Source organism: Lipotes vexillifer, unplaced genomic scaffold (assembly GCF_000442215.2).
Source record: "Lipotes vexillifer unplaced genomic scaffold, Lipotes_vexillifer_v1.1 scaffold168, whole genome shotgun sequence".
In the NCBI taxonomy this organism is placed as follows: Eukaryota; Metazoa; Chordata; class Mammalia; order Artiodactyla; family Lipotidae; genus Lipotes; species Lipotes vexillifer.
The window spans coordinates 3770322-3792717 of record NW_006773947.1 but is presented as its reverse complement, the minus strand read 5'-3'; the positions used below and the strand labels follow the sequence as shown (position 1 = coordinate 3792717).

Below are 22396 nucleotides of genomic sequence, written 5' to 3'. Positions count from 1 at the left end.
GTCATCAGTGGATTAGAAACTGGCCACTCATTTATGAAGAGAAATGTCCTCAAGGCAAAGATAGCCCTGCCTGGGATGACGGGGTCTGTGCCATCTGAAGTCCTTCTGTGGCTCAGTGAGTCATTCTCATAGGAGGATTCTTGTACCTTTTGCACACTACCAGCAGATTTTCAGCCTAGAAACCAAAACGCCATCCCCTGTGTCAGCAATGAGAAACCTCATTAAAAAAAAATTCAAAGTTAGAATTTCTCCTAATTTCCTTAAGAGAATAAGTAGAGAGGAAAAACTTTTTTTCCAGAAAATGTGAAAAGGTAGGGAGCAAATATTTTAGAAGTCTGTGGTAAATAACATCCCTCTCAAACATAAAAGAATTACAAGAAGCAATAAGGAATTTAGAAAATTGAGACTGCTGAAAATGCCTGCCTTTGTAAACTAGGTTTGAAAAAAATTATAAATGTCAAGTTGCTTCTGAGTACCTTAGCTGGGGGAAGACACACACACACACAGATTTTAACTGGAGGATAAATCTTTTTGCCACAGTAAAAAAATTTATTTTCAATATATTTGAAAACAGGAAGCAGAAAACTTCAGTGCAGAAGAGCTTAAAATACAGTTTATATGTTCCACACCTGTCATTCAGTGCTCCTTAAACTTTAGGGTGCATGCAGATCACTAGGGATCTTGTTAAAATGCAGATTCCCCTTCAGTAGGTCTGGGTGGGCTCCAGATTCTGCATTTCAAACAAGCTCCCAGGGGCTACCTGGGCTGCTGCTCAGAGGACCACTCTTTGATTAGCACAGCTGTACAAAAAATCTTTCGTTCTAAGTTCCATGGGCCAGATGAGATGACTAACAAAAGGCTTTTCCCTCTTTAACACCTCTTAGTGGCTGTGACTGAGACATGTAAAGTCTTTCCATGCCTCGTCGAGACCCAAGCGCCTGGTTAACAGTGCAACCTGCGTTTTAGCCTCTAAAATTTTGAATGACAAGTTACAAAATGGCCTGTTAGAAATATTGACTTATAGGTGAATTAGCCAGAGACGGTCAAATGCCTTCTCTCACAGCTCTTCCAGAAACCAGAGTGAGTTCTAGACATCCTCAGCTACTGGCCATTCGTCATTTTCTTTCCGCCCCCCTCCATTGAGGGAAATGGAGGGGCTTTCGTCACACCAGGCATTAACCAGATTTTTGCTACTTCTGTGGATTTTCCACTTTATTACTATGGAGGGAGCACCTTCTCTTGTAGGTTTTTTACTTGTACCAAAGGGCATTTGTGGCCTTCCTGAGTTTGTGATCTGATATCCCAGTCATACTCCAGCCAAGTCATCTTAGCACCTGTTTCAAAGCGTGAAATCATCCATGGTCAAGTGGTTGTACTCTCCCCAGAGCCTTTTCCTCAAATAACCTCTTGATGACCTGTATTTTCGCCGTTCTTAATCAATGCAAGACCCTAAATAAAACCCTGCATTTTTGACAGATAGAGAAACTCTATTGGTCCTTCCTTTTCCCTTCTCAACGCCCTCAGATTTTTCCAAAGTGAGTATTTTGAGATTATCATTCCTCAGAAAGGACTGGTATTTGACTAGTTACATAAGCTTAGAATCCAAGAAAATCAGTGTTACAGAGAGATTCAGAAAATTCAAGGCAAAGCATATTTTTAAAATTATTCACATCTGGCCTTGGCATACATACTGAAAATTTTTGCTGCAGAAACAATCACTTCTATATATTTTTAAATAACTGTATTCATTTTTATTATACAAAAAACCAGAGTTGTGGTTTTCTTTATTTTGAAAAATAAAAGAAAGTAGGAAATTTTAAACACTTATAATCCCACCACTCAAGGATAATCACTGTTAAAATGACTTAATACCTAGTGTTCCAGGCTCTCTTCTCTGCCTATGTCTGATATTATAGTAGGCACATTTTTCCACATCATTAAGCTTTTATAAGCATCATTCGTAATGAATGTATATGATATTCCATATCATAACAACACCAAAATTTATTTGCTTTTTTTATTTGAATACCTTTGTATTTTTGGAACACATCACAGTTGATAGAACCCGAAGGACCAGAAGCATTTTAAGGTGTAAAGAGATTGTCCAGAGCAGAGATTCTCCACTAAAACAACTCTTGAAAGTCATTGCTATAAAAACACAGAGGATTCTCAAGAAGTCATCTGACTCAGTTTCCTCATATTTTGCCATGTGAATCAAGGAGAGCTACATTTGCCTAAGGTCCAGAGGGCAGTGCTTTGGGGGCAAGGACTTTTTTCTCATCTCTGTGTGCCTGGTGCCTCATTTCTGCCTCTCCTGGGCCTGGCACCAGTAGGGGCTCAACTACGGGTTCGGGTTCGAAGGGAGAGCTGGGGCTGGAGGGAGGAAGGGGAGGGATGGGCAGAGGGAACACCAGTGTCCAAGTGCTTTGCTCTCTGGTTCCATTTGCCTTTCCCTAAAGGAAGCATTTCAGCAGCCAGCCTGCCAGGAAAAGCACCAGGCAGGGAGAAGCAGCCAGGACATGCAGAAAGGCCACATCCTTGGCAGCCCTTGTGTGGCTGAAAGAAAAAGGTGAAAATAGAAACCATCACGTTGTTGCAGACTCAGCACTAAGGTGAAGCATTTGGTACCTTAACTTACTTTCTAACTAAGGAAGGGAGGCAGGGAGGAAAGAAGACAAAAGGAAACATTACAGAAAGAATTGGAAGGTAAAAAAAAAGAAATGAAATGGGTTAAACATTTTTAAGTTTGCCCCAGATGGACTTGTAAATGCTGCAGTGATCAGTGGAAAAGCAACATAAGGAATTTTTAGACCATAGGAAATTCTTTTGTTTTAGTGTCATTTTTTTTACAGACTGATGTTGTAGCATAGTTCTTCTAATTCAAGAAGCTCCAAATTCTATAAATTAGAATACTAGGTTATCAAAATGCGATCAAAATGCAAGCCACTTTCAACTCCACATGAGTAGGATGAAAACAGGAAGGATTAGTGACACCATATTTTCCTCCTCCCTGCTTTTAAAATGGTATCCGTGGGAGCCCCCAGCAAATGGGAGCAGATCTACGAGTATCCAGTCAAGGAAGTTTTATCATGCTCAGGGGAATGACATAAATTTGACACCTCAATACATGCCTGATCATAAAAGAACCAGAGAGACAGTTTCGTCTGCTGATACGTAGATAGGTTTTAAGGCAGTGGGAGAGATTAGGAGGGGAGCAGAAGAGATAAAGGAAGGCGATTTCACTTTCTGAAATGTATTTTCTTGGTCTCATCAACCTTATATCTCCTTGTTAGTCAGCAGAAAATGTAAGCAGAAAAAAGGAAGTGAGAAAGGCAGCAGGGAGTGGGATCCCAGGGAAGAAAGTACTAGGAAAGCACTCTGCCCTGAGGTGGAGTAGGGAAACACCAGAGATTCCTCTGTACAAATAGAACTGAACAAGTACCTAACGTTAGCATCCGTGAAGTCAGTTTCCAACCAAGTCGTAGCTGCCCAGTGCCCACCCCTAGTTTATAGACAGCGTTGGCACCTGCCTCACAGCCATCACCTCCCCTCCAAGTGGACGACCCCACCGAATCCTAGCTTCTCTGCATTAAGCTCTCATCCGCAAACACCTTTACCTCTACCGCTCATCAGGTGCCTGCCCCCTAGTCATATCCCAGACGCTCCTGGATCCTGGAATTGTAAATTCTAACAACCCCAATACCAGACCACAGACTTCTTTGCAACATACACTGTGTGGGGAAAAAAAATCAGCCTTTCCGATTGGTGCCTCATAAATTCTCTCTGGTTCTTTAGTTGGGTCTCTCTCCCGCTCTCCACAGTGACTGGCTCTTGCAGACTCCGTTTCACTCACAGTTCTCACCTCATCCTTCTCTTAGCAAAGGACCATGCCGCTTGTTTCTCCCCTCTTCCACCCCCAGAGGAAGAAAACTTCAGATAAAAACTTCCTTCCAAATCTGGAAACCTACCTGCATATACACCCGTCATTCCCCCTTCCTTCCATATCAGTGAAGAGCTGCCCTGCTCTATGTAAGCCTGCTTCTCCCACCTTGCTCTGGAGGCCGTGATCTCCTCATTCTCATGGACCTCACACTCTGATGATCTCCTCTCTCATTGTCACCTTCCATTTCCTTCCCTCCTGGAGTTCATTCCATCAGTTTTAACCTGGCCCACTCTCTCAGAGACAAAACAAGCAAGCCTCTGTTAATCCTACCTAACCCTCCAGTTTATCCTCCTCGACTTAAGTGACAAACTTACTGAGAGAGTTGTCTGTTGTCATCTTCATTTCCTCATCTCCCAGTTACTCAACACCCTGCAAACTGGCCTCCACGCCCCACTGCCACGCTTCTAGGGCTCTCACCAATGTCACCAATGATCTTTTCTGTCCTTATCTGGACTCCTGACAGCACAGGTGCCCTCCATTCCTTCCTTCAAGCACTGCAGTGCCTTTGGCTTCCAAGACACATCCTTTCCCAGCCTGCCTTCTACAAGTCATGCTCCAGTGCTACTCTGTACCCTGTGGTGCTCCAGCCTGACACTCAAGACTGTGTAGTGGCTGTGTGTTTATTGATGATCTTTCTCTTCAGCTAGAAAGCAAATATTCAGGGTATAGGTCTGTCTTGTCTATGGCACAGGAGACACTTAACAAATGTGTTGAACTGAAGTTTTGTAACGTTCTGTTGAATTTTAAGTTAAAATCTATTTTAAGAGGAAGACATAGGGAATTCCCTGGCGGTCCAGTGGTTAGGACTTGGTGCCTTCACTGCCGTGGCCTGGGTTCAATCCCTGTTTGGGGAACTAAGATCCCACAAGCCATGTGGCACAGCTGAAATAAATAAATAAATAAGAGGAAGACATAGAAGTAATTAATATTTAAGATGTGGCAGTCCTGTGGCAAAAACAAATTCAGCCATTAAAACCATGTTTCGCAAACCTAATTTGGCCAAGAGTAAAGCCCTTAAGATGGGTATGTATCAGGTGTATCTGTCAGTCACACAGGGCTCTGAAGTTGTATCTGTGTGTTCAGAATGCTCTTCTTGTGCAGATCTAGTGCTGCTTCCCTCCTTGACCCAAACAAACAGCATAGTCATATACACCCACACAGAGAAGTCTCACCGAACCCAAATTAGGGAATTCTCTCCCACTGGGAGGACAGAAGGGAGCCGGCCAGGCCACCAGAAAACAGTGGGACCACCAGAGCAATGGGCACCGAAAGCAATTACCCGGAATTTTAACCAATTCCCAGGTTATATATTTATTTTTCTTTTACTGATATACAGAATTTATTAAGCTTTTCACATGTAATAGAGCATAGTTTCAGTTGCATCTGAAGTGCTAACAAAAGCTCCAGCAATCAAGAATGGCAGCATGTTATCAATATTTTATAACAATCAACACTTGTAGCTTTTCAGATTTGGATAAAATCGTTTATCCCAAAGTAAATCTAGTCATGCTTTTAAAAAATGCTTTAGGTCACTCCAAGCTTGGCGATTAACATTTGGCTTTAAACAATGATAAAACAATCACAACTTGATAAATAACAAATACAACGCTGTAGGCCATAACCATACACAGCGTAAGGAAAAGATAGTGGTGACGAGTAAGTAGCCATTAGCATTAATAGAGTACCTTGGCCTCCATGCAGATACTTCCAGAGGCTTTGGTTCATTCAGCCCTGACACTCAGTTTTTAAAGCAGGGGACAATATCTACAGTATCATTTTGTAATTTCTAACACACTGCAAACAAGTAAGTAGAAAATGATGAGTTGATTTTTATTAATGCATTAAATCCTCAGATGTTATCACCAGCCCCTTAGTATAAAATTTTTTCAAGTTATATTAGTCATATAACTTGGTGTGCTACTTACTGTAAATGCTGCTAAATGAAGACAACAATGTTTCCCCTAATGTGATTGATTTTAGCACTTTTCAGCTACCTAGATCTAAAAACTTTCAGGCTTTTGAACTGAACATTTGAGGAGAGTGTTCATATTTCAACGTATTGATAATACAATATGCTTGATTCAGGACGTTAACTTACAATTTACTCCAAAACTAAAATTTTAATCTGGTGAAAAATAAGTAGCTATAAGTGGCATAATAACCATGATGCATAATAACCATGACACTAAAATGGTTACTGTCACAGATGGTGATAAACAAGGATGTGAGGGCTCCACTCTCAAGTTGCCTAGGATTTTGAATTACTTGTACATATTTTCACTTACAAAACTATAACCAATTGAATATTTAGTCTGGTGTCTTCAAACACCCAAGATATAAGATAACTTATACCAAAACAATATCTATTCGAAATATTTTTTGTAGCTGGTAGTTCTTCCCTTGGCGGTAAAGAACATTTTGCCAAAACTTTTAATAGCCAGGATACGGAAAATTTTAAAGAGCAGTCTTATGTAGGAATCAAATATACAGAGATTCAAAGAGGAAAAAAGAAAATTGTATAGAAGACAAAGATCAAACTGGTATCCCAGATCCAGAGCAATTTTGTAAAGTAGGAAAACAATTATGATAACCCACAGCTTCTTAGGTCATTCTAGGGAGGATCTCCAGGTACTATATGTGTTTTTATAATGATATTTCCTAAATAAAGGGCCTTAAATGCACATGAAAGGGTGTCTCCCAGGAATAGAGGTTAAGATATTTTTACGTTGTTCAACCCACAAACTATTTGGTCAAAGGAATATGTAAAGTTCAACAAAAGCACATCTGGTGGAAATTCATGGCAATGAATGTTGACAAGATGTGCTTGGATCTCGCTTGCAGCATCTGGCAGCGAGTAGCAGAACAAAGGTGGAATCTCACAGGCTCTCCTGTGTCTCTTCTGGAAGAGGCTCCGTGGTGGTGGAACTAGCCTTTGCAGTCGAATTCAAGAATTCTCCAAAATCACCACCAGCAGGCTTGGTTCCACCTACTTCAGACTTTAAGTTTTCAACCCTTTCCTCAAATTATTTGAAAGTTGGGGAGTTTTTTACATCTTCCAGGTTTTTGGTAATGACTGATCCAACAGAAGAAAAAGCAGCTGAAGCCTTCTGTCCAGCCTGAGATAAGGTTTCAGAGGTCTTCTTGTATGCAGACGTGGCTGTCACATCTTGCCACCCTTTGGCAATGTTCTGTTTTAGCGTCTGTAGTGAATTGATCCCAAGTTTCCGCTTGATCTCCGTTAGGTGCTTTTCTTTTGCTGCTGACACTTGAGACAGAGTCTGGGTTTCTTCTTCTACCTTAGCAAGTTCTCTTCTTAGCTCTTCTCGCTCCTCCTCTGATAGGGTTTCAGTGGCACCGATAGTGGCAGCAACATCTCCTTCCTCGGGTACTGGGTCTGTTCTCAGTAGACCTTGCTCGCCCCGACCCATGTCTCCCATCCACCGGCAGCGAGTCCTTGCTTGGCCTGCCTGCCCGCCAAGCTCCTCCTGTCCTCCTCCCAGGTTATTTGCTGAAAAGAGATAGCCAGGGTGAAGGAATGTCCATTGTTATAATACTTAAAAATTCAGCATGCTCTAATGATTTAATATTTTCTGGATTTTCATTTCCTTTTTTAAAAAACAATAGCAATTTATTATTTATATTCCACTTTTTTGTAATAGGGATCTGAAGACATATCAGTAACAGTTACTGTAACAGTATCAGTTACAACAAACCCATAAAATCAGCCAAAAATTTAAAAATAAACATGATTTTCTTCTCCTTTTAAGCATTAGAATATTTTTGCATGCCAAAACTTCAGAGAAATTAATTCGATCCCAAGGGAAGATGAACAGCTAAAACTAAGAGTAGTTTTATTTTTCTTTAGGATGTCTTCTTGACAGGAAGAACAAGAAATAAAACTTAGAAATGAAAATTTTAGAAATAAAATTCTTTATTAAAAAACATCAGGAGAGGGCTTCCCTGGTGGCGCAGTGGTTGAGAGTCCACCTGCCAATGCAGGGGACACGAGTTCGTGCCCCGGTCCGGGAAGATCCCACATGCCATGGAGCAGCTGGGCCCGTGAGCCATGGCCACTGAGCCTGCGTGTCCGGAGCCTGTGCTCCGCAACGGGGGAGGCCATAACAGTGAGAGGCCCACGTACTGCAAAAAAAAAAAAAAAATCAAGAGATAATAACATTCAAGCCAGACCACATTGTTCTCTCCAAGTAAATAAGCAGTACCATGGGGCACTGAGATGAGCACTGGGTCATTTTTACTGATACCTGGACATTTTAGATTTCCCTGATTATTATCAGTTTAACCTGATACTCAGGCTGATTAGCTCCTTCTAGTGATGGGTTCTGGTCACTCATTCAGACTTTTCACCTCTATGGCTTTGACACTGGTGCTCACAAGATATTGTGGACTTGGTGCCTGTGTTCTTGGTTTTATTCCCCTTCAAGACCCTTAGATGGTTGAAAAATTGCTGTTTCCCCTTTAAAGTTTTGCGATGAATGGCCTTGGAGGACATGATATTGTTTTTCTCTAATCCCATAAAGGGGAATTCAGGCTAATGCTTAAACACATCTGGCCCCGTAGCCTTCAGTAAAGCCAAAGGGGGCACAAGTGGCTACAGTCTAGTTGCTTGGAGTCCTTGTCCATCCAAGAAGGTTCCTATTCTTTGGAGCTGGTTATTTCCATGGAAGATGTCCACGACTGCGGCACCACCTAAGGCCACTCCCAACGTTCAGATCAATCACCTTTAGGGAACACCACCCAATCACCAAACACTTTAGGTGATTCCCAACCACCACTGGCTCTGTTCTAGGACTCAGTAAGTTGCAGAATGTCATAAAAGAAGAAGAGTTACTGATGCCTCCTAAGTTCCCATTCATGTTAAAAAGTAAGATTTATTATTTAGGTAGACATGGCCCTGAATCTCTTGGTGCTACCATCAGTATCCCAGTTGGACCCTGCTGATGTCCATTTTTTATTGTGGAGTTGGAAAAATGTGAGATTTGCTCATGATTTATTAGAACATAAACTTGTATTTAATCCTATAGAACTGTGATAAATAAATTATCAAGAATATAGAAAGTGACCTTTCTCAGACCAGCCATTTCTCAGCACTTCTGACCATTTTCAGATTTCACACCTCTAAGTATATTTTTGGAAAACAAAACAAAACATGAGGGTAAAACCAGAAACTAATGAAAAAGTTATCCTATATGGGGTGAAAGAGATAGGGATGGAATGAGTATAACTTTTAATATAGTTTTGACTTTTGATCCTTATAAATGAGTTACATAGTCAAAAAATTAAATTAAATTAAGATGATGGGGAAAAAACTTAATATTAAATGCAAACAGAAATAAATGAACCTAACTGCATATCAAATTGATAACATAACCACACACCTAAAAGAATTAATTCAAGGATTGTTTTAAACACGGTTTTCTTATTGAACATTCTCTGTGATATATCATATCCTAAGGGTAAAAAGAATTGCAAATGAATCTTGAATTTTAATCAGTATGTGGTTGGAAGTGGTATTGATAATCTTAAGTTATTTTGTGTATATCACAGGATAGAGAAAATGGGTAAATATTTTAATGTTGAAAACCAGTGTTCTTACATGAAAGAAAGGAGAAATATTCATTTTAGATTTAAATTGGAGATAGAAGTATAAACTTATAACTTGAAAAATACTAAATGTCTCTTAGCTCCGTCCACTGAAAGGTTTTAAAAGCAGTGATATTTTGGGACTTCCTTGGTGGTCCAGTGGTTAAGACATAGCTTTCCACTGCAGGGGGTGAGGGTTTGATCCCTGGTTGAGGAGCTAAGATCCCACATGCCTTGCGGCCAGGAAACCAAAACTTGGAACGGAAGCAGTGTTGTGGTGAATTCGAGACTTTAAAAATGGTCCACATCATAATAATCTTTAAAAATAAAATGATATTTTAGTATCAAATGGGTGTGTGTGCACATTTAGCATCTAGATCTTAGGTTATAAATACCATTCCCCATTGTACCAGCTCTGAGGTAGGAACAGTCTGGAATCTTGGTTTCCAGAAAGTGCGAAAGTACTCAAAGATCGATGGAGGCATGTCGAAAGGACACAGCAGCCTGCTTGAAGGAGACTTTGCTGTCCAAACTTGGTAATTTGGGGCATCTAAAGGAATGATGGCAGTGGGTTGTAACCTACTGGGTTTTTGTAAAGCCCCCATGAGTCCACAGTAATGCTAAAAAAAATGAAAGGGACAGGACTGAGGGGTGGGACGCAAGCTGTCCTTTATAAAAGAGTACCAGCTAATCAAAATAAGAAAATAACAGAATTAAGAAATCCCTGTTTTGCACTACCAATATAGTAAGTAGGATGATGTAGTGGAGCATTAAACTCAGTGAAGAAAGACCTGTGTTCTTTCTTTTATTTTTTGCAGTACGCGGGCCTCTCACTGTTGTGGCCTCTCCCCTTGCGGAGCACAGGCTCCGGACACGCAGGCTCAGCGGCCATGGCTCACAGGCCCAGCCGCTCCGCGGCATGTGGGATCTTCCCGGACCGGTGCACGAACCTGTGTCCCCTGCATTGGCAGGCAGACTCTCAACCACTGCGCCACCAGGGAAGCCCTGCACTACCAATATAATTATTGATTCTGGCAAGTATCATCAATGGGTACTGAAACCATTGGGTAAAATGTATTCAGGAACAAATATTCACACAGTCTCAAAGTGTCATCCCACATATTAAAAATTACAAAGAGGAAAAGGCATCTTTACAATGGAGAGACCTGGCAGTAGACAGTACCATGTCCATGCAATCAAACTTCGCCATCTCCCATTATGGGACAGATTGACATTATGAACAAGGGAAAGTACATGATGTCACCTATGAAGTATAATTGCCAAAAATGTTTAACCTGAATCTAATCACAAGGACACTACCAGAAAAATCCAGATTGTGTGACATTCTGCAAAACAACTAGCGTGCATTTTCAAAATATCGATGAAAAGACCAAAAAAAAAAAAAAAAAAGAAAAAAGACAGGGGGGCTGTTTTAATTATACAGAATAAAGAGACATTGCAACCAAGTACAATGCTTAATTCTTGATTGGATCTTAGACCTAAAAATAAAAAGTAAAGAACACAGCTCTGGGATAATTCGTGAAAATCATATCTACTACTATATGTAAAATAGGTAACTAATAACAACCTACTGCATAGCACAGGGAACGCTACTCAGAACTCTTTAATGACCTATATGGGAATAGAATCTAATAAAGAGTGGATATATGTATATGTATAACTGATTCACTTTGCTGTACAGCAGAAACTAACACTGTAAATCAACTACACTCCAATAAAAATTAGTTTAAAAAAACCAAATGTATGCTGTGTACTAGAGAATATTATATCAATGTTAGTTCAATTCTTTGGGTGTAATAATGGTATTTTAGTTATGTGGGAGAATGCCTTTGCTCTTAAGAAATACATATTGAGGTATATAAGGGTGAATATTATATATTACTTCTAAATTATTCAGCAATAATAACAACAATGAATAAAAAGTAATAAAGAGAAAAAGCAAGTGTACCAAAATATTAACAATTGGTGAAACTAATTGAAAGGTATACAGGTATTTATTGCACTAGTCTTTCAACTTTTCTATAGTATTCAAAGTAGAAAGTGACAGGAAAATAGTCACTGTACATTGATGTTATATCCATCAAATAGAATTTAGTATAGTTACTAATGTCTTTAAAAAGTTTCTTAAACATGGATATATATTTGCCTTACCCCCTTTTAAGAAATTTTAAGTATTGAATAGATCAAATTTATAAATTTTGTGAGGTATTAAAAATCACAATATAGGGCTTCCCTGGTGGCGCAGTGGTTGAGAGTCTGCCTGCCGATGCAGGGGACAGGGGTTCGGGCCCTGGTCCGGGAAGATCCCACATGCCGCGGAGCGGCTGGGACCATGAGCCATGGCCACTGAGCCTGTGTGTCCGGAGCCTGTGCTCTGCAACAGGAGAGGCCACAACAGCGAGAGGCCCACGTTCTGAAAAAAAAAAAAAAAAAATCACAATATAGTGAACACCCGTGTACCCATCAAAATAACTTACTGAAGACTCTTGTTCCCCTCCCTGATGCCAACATTCGTCTTCTTTCAAGGGTAACTATTATGCTGAATTTTGTGTTTATTATTCCCTTGTTTTATTTATAGTTTTGCCATAGTGCATAACTCTTAAACAATATATTGTTTAATTTTGTATACTTTAAACCTTTTTGTAAGTGCATTTGTCTGTAATTTACTTTTTCTACTCAATATTACGTTCCTGTGATTAATCCTGTTGTTGTGTATAGTTGTAATTCACTAATTTTACTGCTTTTTAGTATTCTATTAAATGAATATAACACACATTCAAAAAAATCATTTCTCCTATTGATGGACATTTAGGTTGCTTCTAGTTTTTTACTACTTCAAACAGTGCTGGTACACATGTACAAGAGTTTCTCTGAGAGAAGAATTGTTGGGGCATAGGTTATGTACACTTTCAACCTTACTAAATAATGTTAATTTTTTTCCAAGGTGGTTGGTTATATTTACATTCCCACTAGCGATGTATGTGTTTCAGTTGCAAATGTTTGATATGGTCATGCTTATTTTTGTTTTGTTAATTTTTAAATAATTTTATATCTTCAGAAAAGTCACAGAAACAGTACAAGAGATCCAAACATGACATTTTAAAATAATTCCATTCTCCAATAAAGATGTTTAAAAAAAAAGAAAATTATCACAACATGCTGGCTGAAAAAAAAATCCATTTATAATAGCAACAAAAGGAATAAAATACTTAGGCATATATTTGATGAAAAAAGTGTAAAACTTATACTCTGAAAACTAAAAACCATTGTTGAAATAAATTTTAAAAGACCTAAATAAATGTAAAGGTAGTCTACATTCATGGATTGGAAGACATTAATATTTTTAAGATGGCAATATTCCCCAAATTGATCTAAAGATTCAATGCATTCCCTATCAAAAGCCCAGCTGACTTCTTTGCATAAATTAACAAGCTGATTCTAAAATTCATGTGGAAATTCAAGGGACCCAGAATACCCAAAACAATATTTAAAAAGAAGAACAAAGTTGGAAGACTCTCACTGCCCCATTTTAAAACTTAATACAAAGCTACAGCATTTAGACATTGTGGTACTGGCATAAAGATGACATATAAATCAATGGGATAGAATTGAGAGAGTCTAGAAATAAACCTTGCTATTTATGGTCAACTGAATTTTGACCAGGGTGCCAAGACCATTCAATGGGGAAAGTAATCTTTTCAACAAATGGTGCTGGGGCAACTTGATATCCACATGTGAAAGAATGAAGTTGGACCTTTACCTCACAAGCAAAAAAAAAAAAACTTAAAACAGATCAAAGACCTAAATGTAAGACCTAAAACAATAAAATTCTTAGAAGAAAACATAGGTGTAAATCTTCGTGACTTTGGATCAAGCAATGATTTCTTAGATACGATTCCAAGAGCACCACCACCAACAACAACAAAAACAGATAAACTGGACACCATCAAAATTAAAAACATTTGTGCTTCAAAGGACACCATCAAGAAAATGAAAAGAGAACCCACAGAATGGGAGAAATTATTTACAAATCATATGTCTGATAAGCGACTTATATCTATAATATTTAAAGACCTATTATAACTCAATAATAAAAAGACAAATAGCCTAATTAAGATATGGGTAAAGGATCTGAATGGGCACATATCCAAAGAAGATATACAGATGACCAAAGAGCACATGAAAAGATGCTCAACACCATTAGGCAGTTGGAGAAATGAAAATCAAAAACACAGTGAATACAACTTCATGCCCATGAGGATTTCTATAAGCAAAAAGAGAGACAATAACAAGTAATATGTAGAGAAACTGGAAGTTCATACACTGCTGGTGGGAATGTAAATGGTTTAGCTACTTTAGAAAACAGTCTAGCAGTTCTTCAAATGGTTAAACCAAGAGTTACCATATGATTCAGCCATTCTACTCCTAGATATGAAATGAGAGAGAAGTGAAAATATAGGTCCACACAAAAAACCTGTACACAAAAGTTTACAACAGCATTATTCATAATAACCAAAAAGTGGAAACAGTTCAAATGTCTATCATGTCCATAATGAATGGATATATAAAATGTAGTAAACTATACAATGGAATATTACTCAGCAATAAAAAGAAATGAAGTATTGATGAATGCTAAAACATGGATGAAACTTGAATACGGTATTCCAAGTGAAAGAAGCCAGTCACACAAAATCAGATATTGTTATGATTCCATTTACATTAAATGTCCAGAGCAAGCAAACCTATAGAGAAAGAAAATATATTGGTAATTGCCTAGGGCTGGGGGACTGAGGGGGGGAATTGAGGGATGATGGTTAAAGGGTCTGGGGTTTCATGAAAATGTTCTAAAATTGCTTGTAGTGATTGTTGTACAACTCTGTGAATTTACTAAAAGCTCTTGGATTGCACATTTTATATGGATGAAATGTATGTGGACTATATATTAATAAAGCTGTTAAAAAACAGGGAGTTCACATAAACCCTTCAGCAGCTTTGCTTAAAGTTGAGAATTTATATAACCATAGTACCATGATCAAAACATGAAATCAATTCTGGAACAAAACTATTAAACAACTAAAGATCTCACTAGTTTTCCCTTAATGTCATTTTTCGTTCCAGGATTCAATCCAGGATCAAACATTGCATTCAGTTCTTTTGTCCTCTTAGTCTCCTGCAGCCTGGGACATGTCTTCAATTTCACCTTGTTTTTCATGACTTTAACTGCTATCTCCAATTCCATGTGAACACTGCAAGGTTCCTTTTAGTCCTTCCCCATTTCTCTATTTGTAACTTCTTTCTCTGACAGGGAGAAACCTGACTCTTGTTATCTACAATGTACATATTCACTTCTTTGATTTTTTTTCCTAGAAGTTACACAATTGCTAACCCACACCCCTGTGAGAAAACAGATTGCCAGCTAAAGTGTTGCCATACAATTCTTTTGGTCTTTAGCCTTATGGTTTCCAGCCAAAACACTGATTTGTTTTACTGAGGTTTGCTCTTTTCATGCTCACCCCCCATCAGTGTGGTTATGTTAGGTTTCATTTGTTACCGTTTGGATTCCATGTTGCCTGCCTCTCCTCCCATCCAACCCCCCATGCCCCACACCATTCTTTTTTTTTTCTTTTTTTAATATTTATTTATTTATTTATTTGGCTGCGCCGGGTCTTAGTTGTGGCACGCAGGATCTTTGTTGCGGCATGTGGGATCTAGTTCCCTGACCAGGGATCGAACCCCGGGCCCCCTGCATTGGGAGTACGGAGTCTTAACCGCTGGACCACCAGGGAAGTCCCCCCACTCCATTCTTTTCTTTTCTTTTCTTTTTTTTATTTTTGGCTGCATTGGGTCTTCATTGCTGCGCACAGGCTTTCTCTAGTTGTGGCAAGCTGGGGCTACTCTTCGTTGCAGTGCACAGGCTTCTCCTTGCGGTGGCTTCTCGTTGCGGAGCGTGGGCTCTGGGCGCGCGGGCTTCAGTGGTTGTGGCACGTGGGCTCTAGAGCACAGGCTCAGTAGTTGTAGCGCACAGGCTTAGTGGCTCCGCGGCATGTGGGATCTTCCCGGACCAGAGCTTGAACCCGTGTGCCCTGCACTGGCAGGCGGATTCTTAACCACTGCGCCACCAGGGAAGTAGTTGCCATGTATCAAGTATTTCCTGTGTACGCCAACTTCTGCTGAGTACTTGACTCATGTTTATTCAGTCCTCAGAGCAGTCCTGTGACAGAGGTTCAGTTATCCTTTTTTGGTTTTTTTTTTGCGGTACGTGGGCCTCTCACTGTTGTGGCCTCTCCCGTTGCGGAGCACAGGCTCCGGACGCGCAGGCTCAGCAGCCATGGCTCACGGGCCCAGCCGCTCCGCGGCATGTGGGATCCTCCCGGACCGGGGCACGAACCCGTGTCCGCTGCATCGGCAGGCGGACTCTCAACCACTGCGCCACCAGGGAAGCCCACCACTCCATTCTTGATTAACTTTGTTCTATGGTTCCAAGAGCCAAAGCTATACAAAACGGTATATTCAGAGAAGCATCTCTCCCTCCTCATACCTACTCATTCCCATTCTCCCTTCTTTACACCCCTTTCCCACCCATCCCCCTACTGGTAACCAATCTCTTTAGGTTGTGGTTTATCCTTCTTGAATTTGTTTTGCAGAAATGAGGTACCTAAGTATTTTCTTTCATCCACTTCTTTCTTACAATTATCTTGTTTTTTAAAATACAATTATCTTGGGCTTCCCTGGTGGTGCAGTGCTTGAGAGTCCGCCTGCCGATGCAGGAGACGCGGGTTCGTGCCCCGTTTCGGGAAGATCCCACATGCCGCGGAGCGGCTGGGCCCGTGAGCCATGGCCACTGAGCCTGCGCGTCCGGAGCCTGTGCTCCGCAAATGGGAGAGGCCACAACAGTGAGAGGCCCGCATAACGCAAGAAAAAAAAAAAAAAAATACAATTATCTTGTGTAAATGTGGTATTATTCCATTTTATTATGGTTTTTATTTCCCTTATTATTAATGAGGCTGAACATCTTTTCATATTGGCCATTGGGTTTCTTCTAGGAAATGCCTGCTAAAGTTTTTTTTTTTTTTTTTTGCCCATTTTCTCTTGGATTTGTAGGAGTAATTTATGTATTCTGAATACTAATCCTTTTTAGTAATACTAGTTACAGATTTGGAAGGCTCGTCTTTTTATTTGTAACATTTTTGATGAATAGACCTTCTTAAGTTTAGTTTATCTATCATTTGGCCTTTTCTGTTTAAGAAATCCTCTATGAGTTGCCACAGTTATTCTCCTTTATTGTCTTCTAAAAGTTTCAGAGTTTTGTCTTTTACATTTAAGTTTTTAATCCACCTGAATTTTTTCTTTTTTTTTTGCATATCAGGTAAGATCCAATATAATTTCTTGGTTCTTCAGTGCTGACTGTTGAAGAGCCCATCCTTTACCACTGATCTACATTGCAAGCTTTATCATAAATCTCCGTTTTATATGCATGTGGGTGTGTTTCCAGGGTTTGTTCCATGCCAAAACCACTGTCTTGTTAATACAGCTGTATAATTCTTAGTCTCTGGTAAGGCAGATCTCTCCCACCTTTTCTACTTCAGGTCTGTCTTGACTATTCTTGGTTCTTTGCTCTGCCATATACATTTTTAAACAATTTAAAATTTTAACTATATATTTATGATATACTTCTAATTTAAGTCTTCTTTAATGTCATTAATAGTTTCATCATTTTCTCCATAAAGGTCTTATACACCTTTTATAAGATTTATTTGTAGACAATATTTTCTGACGTCATTGTAAAATAGTTTTTTTAAAATACATTTCCTAACTGTTTGCTGTTGGTATATAGAAATACAACTAATTTTTATAAATTGATTTTGAATCCATCAACTTAGCTAAATTCTTATTAATTTAATTGATTTATTGATAGATTATTTTATGTTTTCTACCAAGACATATTATTAGTAAATAGTGATAGTTTTGTTTCTTTCTCTCTCTCTTTTTTTAAGTAATTGGTGGTTCCATTTATTTCTAAATATAGTAAGACCATAAGGTATTTTTATTGAGTTGAAATAAAATGCTTATAATGATGCCATTAACACCTCTTGAAAGAGGCCCTCTGAAGAAAGAGACCATATCCATTTTTGTTTTACATTTACTAAGGAGAAGCTGTGAAGGGAGAAAGGAATTAAAATGGAATATTAAATTATATTCTGTTTACATTTTAATATACACTGTGTAAGACCACCAGCTTCTATGAAAGGATAAATACTGTATCATTAGACTGGTTGTGGAGAGTTTTGTTTCTCACTTTACGGTTATAGGTTTAAAAAGTCAGGATATACAGTTATAAAATGTGAGCTAGGTAGCAGAATATCCATTTAAAAAAAGTAGGAAGGAATGCACAAAAATGTTCACAGTGGCTTATTTTGAGTTAAAGAATCCTGGATGATTTTTTCTTTTTTAATATATCTCTATACTTTCCAGTTTTCCCAAGATGAGTATCTATCACTTTCATAACCAGGAAAGAAACAAAACTTAAAACTAAAAGCAAGTCTAAAACAAAATGTAAAGGTAAGGATCATATACTAAAAATGCCCCATTAGAAATAAAACAATCAAGTACCTCTGATATGCCTCCCCCCCACCGAGATACACCACTGCAGAGCCAGCTGGCAGCATAGACTAATATACCATGTTATGTCTAAGAGAATGACCTCTGAGATTCATGCAACCTTGTCTTTCCATTAAGGGCATGTATGGACTTGACGTGTCAAAGGCATACAATTGGTCGGCATTTCATTTGTTTTGAAATGTGATCAACTCAATTATCCATAAGATACATTTTTCCTCTTTGTGAATTATTTATGGTCTTATCATATTAAGAGACTCCTAACTCTCACTGCTTATTTCCTAAGGATAAACTTAGGAAATATAGACTAATTTTCAACTGGTTCTACTCTCCCTATTTTACAAATAAGGAAACAGAAACCACCAGAGATTAAGTAGGTCCTCTTTCTGTGCCTCTGTTCACCTCCTCTACACCAGAGGACTTTGTCTCTCATCATGACACTTGTCAAAAATATCCATCTTCTCCATCATAAGCTCCATGAGATTAAGATCTTTGTTTGTCCTGCTCTCCTGTGTATCCCCAGGCTGAGCACAATACCTGACATAGTACCTGATATATAATGGATGTTCAGTAAATATCGAATGTTGAATAATTTTTATAAGCAATCTACGTTCCAAAAAAATCAGACTACTTGCCAAATTAAATGTTTGATTAATTGCTTTTGGAAATATTCACATAATTTGACTACACGTGGGTGGAAATTGAAAACAATCTCTGAGTAAAGGTTCCTGATGAAAAAAGTTTGAAAGCAAAATTACCTTTCTGTTTACCTTTTCTGGTATGATGAATTTTTCATACGGTAAAACATTTTTTCCTATTTTCTTTTTTTTTTTTTTTTTTTTTTGTTATGGCCTCCCCCGTTGCGGAGCACAGGCTCCGGACACGCAGGCTCAGTGGCCATGGCTCACGGGCCCAGCCGCTCCGCAGCATGTGGGATCTTCCCGGACCGGGGCACGAACCCGTGTCCCCTGCATTGGCAGGCGGACTCTCAACCACTGCGCCACCAGGGAAGCCCTCCTTTTTTCTTTTATACCATTTAGAGCTATTAGTATTACGGCATCTAGATGCTAATTGCATATAGCTGTTAATTAGTCTGGTTTTATATGAAAAGAAAAACTAGACAAACAAAACTAAGTCAACATAATTCTCTTCACTTAACTTGTTTATCTTTTTTAATTTAAATTTTTTTCCACACAGTTTGAACTGGTAGATGTGGCTGATATTGGATGTTAAATAGATATCCTGGGAGGACCATATCTAACCCCCAAATGTGACATATCTAACCCTAATCAGTCTTCTGGTTCCTTCTGCCAGGAGGATCATGGGCTTGAGTGACAAGGCTCTCCTCTCAGAGGGCTGAGTGTCTTGGGCAGGGGAGTGTTGTGCACCCTTGTTTGGGGGCAGTGTTTTCTTTCCAGCTTTATTGAGCTATAATTAACATATTGTCTAAGTTTAAGGTATACAGTGTGATGTTTTCATGCATGTATGTATTGTGAAATGTTCACCACAATAAGGTTAGTTAACACACACTTCACCTCACATAATTGCCACTTTGTCTCTTCATTTTAAAGGAGGATTTGGTGTTTTAATTATCCAACAACAGCTTCATGTGCCTAGAACTATTTTAGATGTTTGTATGTAGAAATAATTTTACTATAGACAGAGATAATGATACAGTACAAGTTTTACAGTTTCTAACATTTTGACAATATAATTATCTTGAGTAATTCAGTTCATTCTATTAATTTGGTACATAATCCAACAATTTTTGAGGGCATCCCATACTCTAGGTACTGTGCAACATTGTCACTATATAAAATGAGTAAAATACTACCTAAAAAAGCTCATGATCTAGCGATGTATCTTTGGAAATCAGATTTTATTTTCCTTTTTTCTTATATGTGTTTTGTCGCTAAATTTGGGGTAAGGAAGATTTACACAATTATATCAATTTGGCCAAGAGCACTAGTCCAAAGCTTCATTTTTTCCAAGTGGCCTATAGTAGCTGTTAGCAGATAAATAGAATTTAATTAGACATAATTAAATTCACATATAAATATAAGTTTATATTTCACATATAAATAGAATTTAATTAGACAGATGTCTCATATATTCAAGCTTCTACTTAACGTATCAGGTCAGTCCCTGTTGTCATTTGTATGAAGTATGGGAGGTGGGGTGCGGTATTCTAAAGAAAAGGAAACCTGATATTTCCTCCTCAAAACTGTTGTGGGGAATATGGAAAAGGAAAGCTATCTGCTCCGTAAATCTCTGTATATGGTTAGCACCCAGTATATCAGTACACTGAACTTAATCTCATAGACGTGTGTAAAAAAGATAAACTCTTTTTTCTTCTTGGCAGGTGTCCTTGTAGACTTGGGTCTGGAGGAAAATGGGACAGCCTATCAGAGAGCAGAGAAATATGTTGTTCGTCTAGACAATGAGATTCAAACCAAGTTTGAAGTTTTTATGAGAAGGGTGAAACAGAACCCGTACACACTGTTTGTGCTAGTTCATGACAACTCCCATGTGGAACTAACGAGGTGATTGCTTCAGAGTGAGCAAATACAGTATTTCTTCTACAGCAGTAATGGTCATGTACTAAATAATTTAAAAGGTGGTGATTTGAAAGACCGTGGACCCTACCAGTTGGCGTCTTCTCATGGTTAACTTATTCCCACCCTTTCCTTGCTTTCTCAACTTTTCTTACTGCTTTAATGTTGATTTTATTTTAACTATACTGTGGGCGAATTTACAAATTCCTGTTAAAATCCGGTCTTAAGAGCATTGTGGGACTCAGCTGCTTCAGCGAAAGGGTGACAACAAGGGGGTTGCGGTGAGTGAGCTCCCAGAAGGGCCATGTGCTTTCCCGCCCACTCCCTCTCCTCCTCGTGGTTCCTCTCGTTTTCTCCTTTTCCTTGTCCTCTCTTCCTTCCTTTCCTGCCATTTCTCCTCTTCCTTGCCTTTCTCTCTTCCCTCTTCCCTTTAGCAGCAGTGGAGATGCCACTTCAGTGATCTGAGAGCAGATCCAAAACCTTCCGCAATCTACCTGTTTAAACAAGAGACCATCCTATCTCTTCATGGGCTTATTAATGAAATAACAGTTTGTGTGGTGTGACGGAGTCAGATCAAATCACAGTACTTATCTAGTAGGGGGTATCTTTGTTCCTATGGATTGAAAAAAAGCAAGTAGTTGTTTTTTGTTGTTGTTTTTTTTTAAGGGCAAATAGTTGTTAAATATTACATATCATTGTTTGTCCTCACCAGGTCAGGGGAGGGAAATTTCGGGCATCATCCAACATTCATAGATTTTCTTTCCTCAGGACACACTGAAGTTAGGCATCTGGAATTTTTTTGATCTGTGGTAGAAGTGTCAGAACTGCAAAAACACTTGTTCAGAAGCCAGAATGTGTTTGGTACTCCATAATCTGAAGTCCAGAGCCATATGTAGGTGTAAATAAGACCTGGTATAACTTGTTAGATTTGCAAGGAAGGAAGGAAGGGAGAGAGGGAGGAAGGAAAGATAAAGAAAAGAAATTTTGCCCACACCTTGTTCAGTTACTGCTCATGTTCTATGAGCAGAAATAGCTCACTGACCTTGTATACCTCTTTTTTGAAAGTTTGGGGTAATAGCTCTGAGGATTACACATTGGATCTCTCTGTATTTAATCCTCATGGGCCTTGAAATTACTTTTTTGAATATACATATATATATGTGTGTGTATAGAGAGAGAGAGAGAGAGGGAGAGAGGTGGGGTGGGGTGGGGTGGGAGAGAGGGGGAGAGAGCAGGACTTGGGGTGGGGAGTTTTGAGGCTGCATGGAAACCTGGTACCTCCACATTGAACGGAACTGAAAATGACTCAGAGATATGAAAATGTTGGTTGTGGGGAGGCGGCCGGAGGAGTCCTCCCCACGGTCTAGCAGCTTCAAGTGAGGAAGGAAAGTGTGTTAACACAGAGGGGATTCCTTGTAGCTTTGGGGCCTCTCTGGGGTTACAGATCATTGCACAGTTATTAGCATTATATTTTGATGGAGAGCTCCCTCATTCAGGTGGGCTTTCAAACTGAAGTGATCCACCTCAGCTACGGAGTTGGATATCCTTGGCTTGGATAACTGAGTTTACACTTTGAGGTATATCAGCAACAAACTGAAAAAGGAAAAAAAAAATCCCTGAAATTTGTCTGAAAGGGGTAAGAAGGTGGGTCCTCTTTCCC

The 22396-nt window shown here is 39.1% G+C and overlaps 1 protein-coding gene and 1 pseudogene across 1 annotated transcript in view; one reads left to right on the top strand and one right to left on the bottom strand.

Moving 5' to 3' along the window:
- The window catches only part of GREB1L (GREB1 like retinoic acid receptor coactivator), a 126283-nt gene that overhangs the window by 68222 nt on the left and 35665 nt on the right, over positions 1-22396 (top strand). Inside the window, exon 14 of the mRNA XM_007448624.1 lies at positions 20544-20724. Coding sequence (XP_007448686.1) covers positions 20544-20724 — 181 coding nt within the window. The remainder of the gene's footprint in view (positions 1-20543; positions 20725-22396) is intronic.
- LOC103082176 (tumor protein D52 pseudogene) lies at positions 6820-7371 on the bottom strand (annotated as a pseudogene).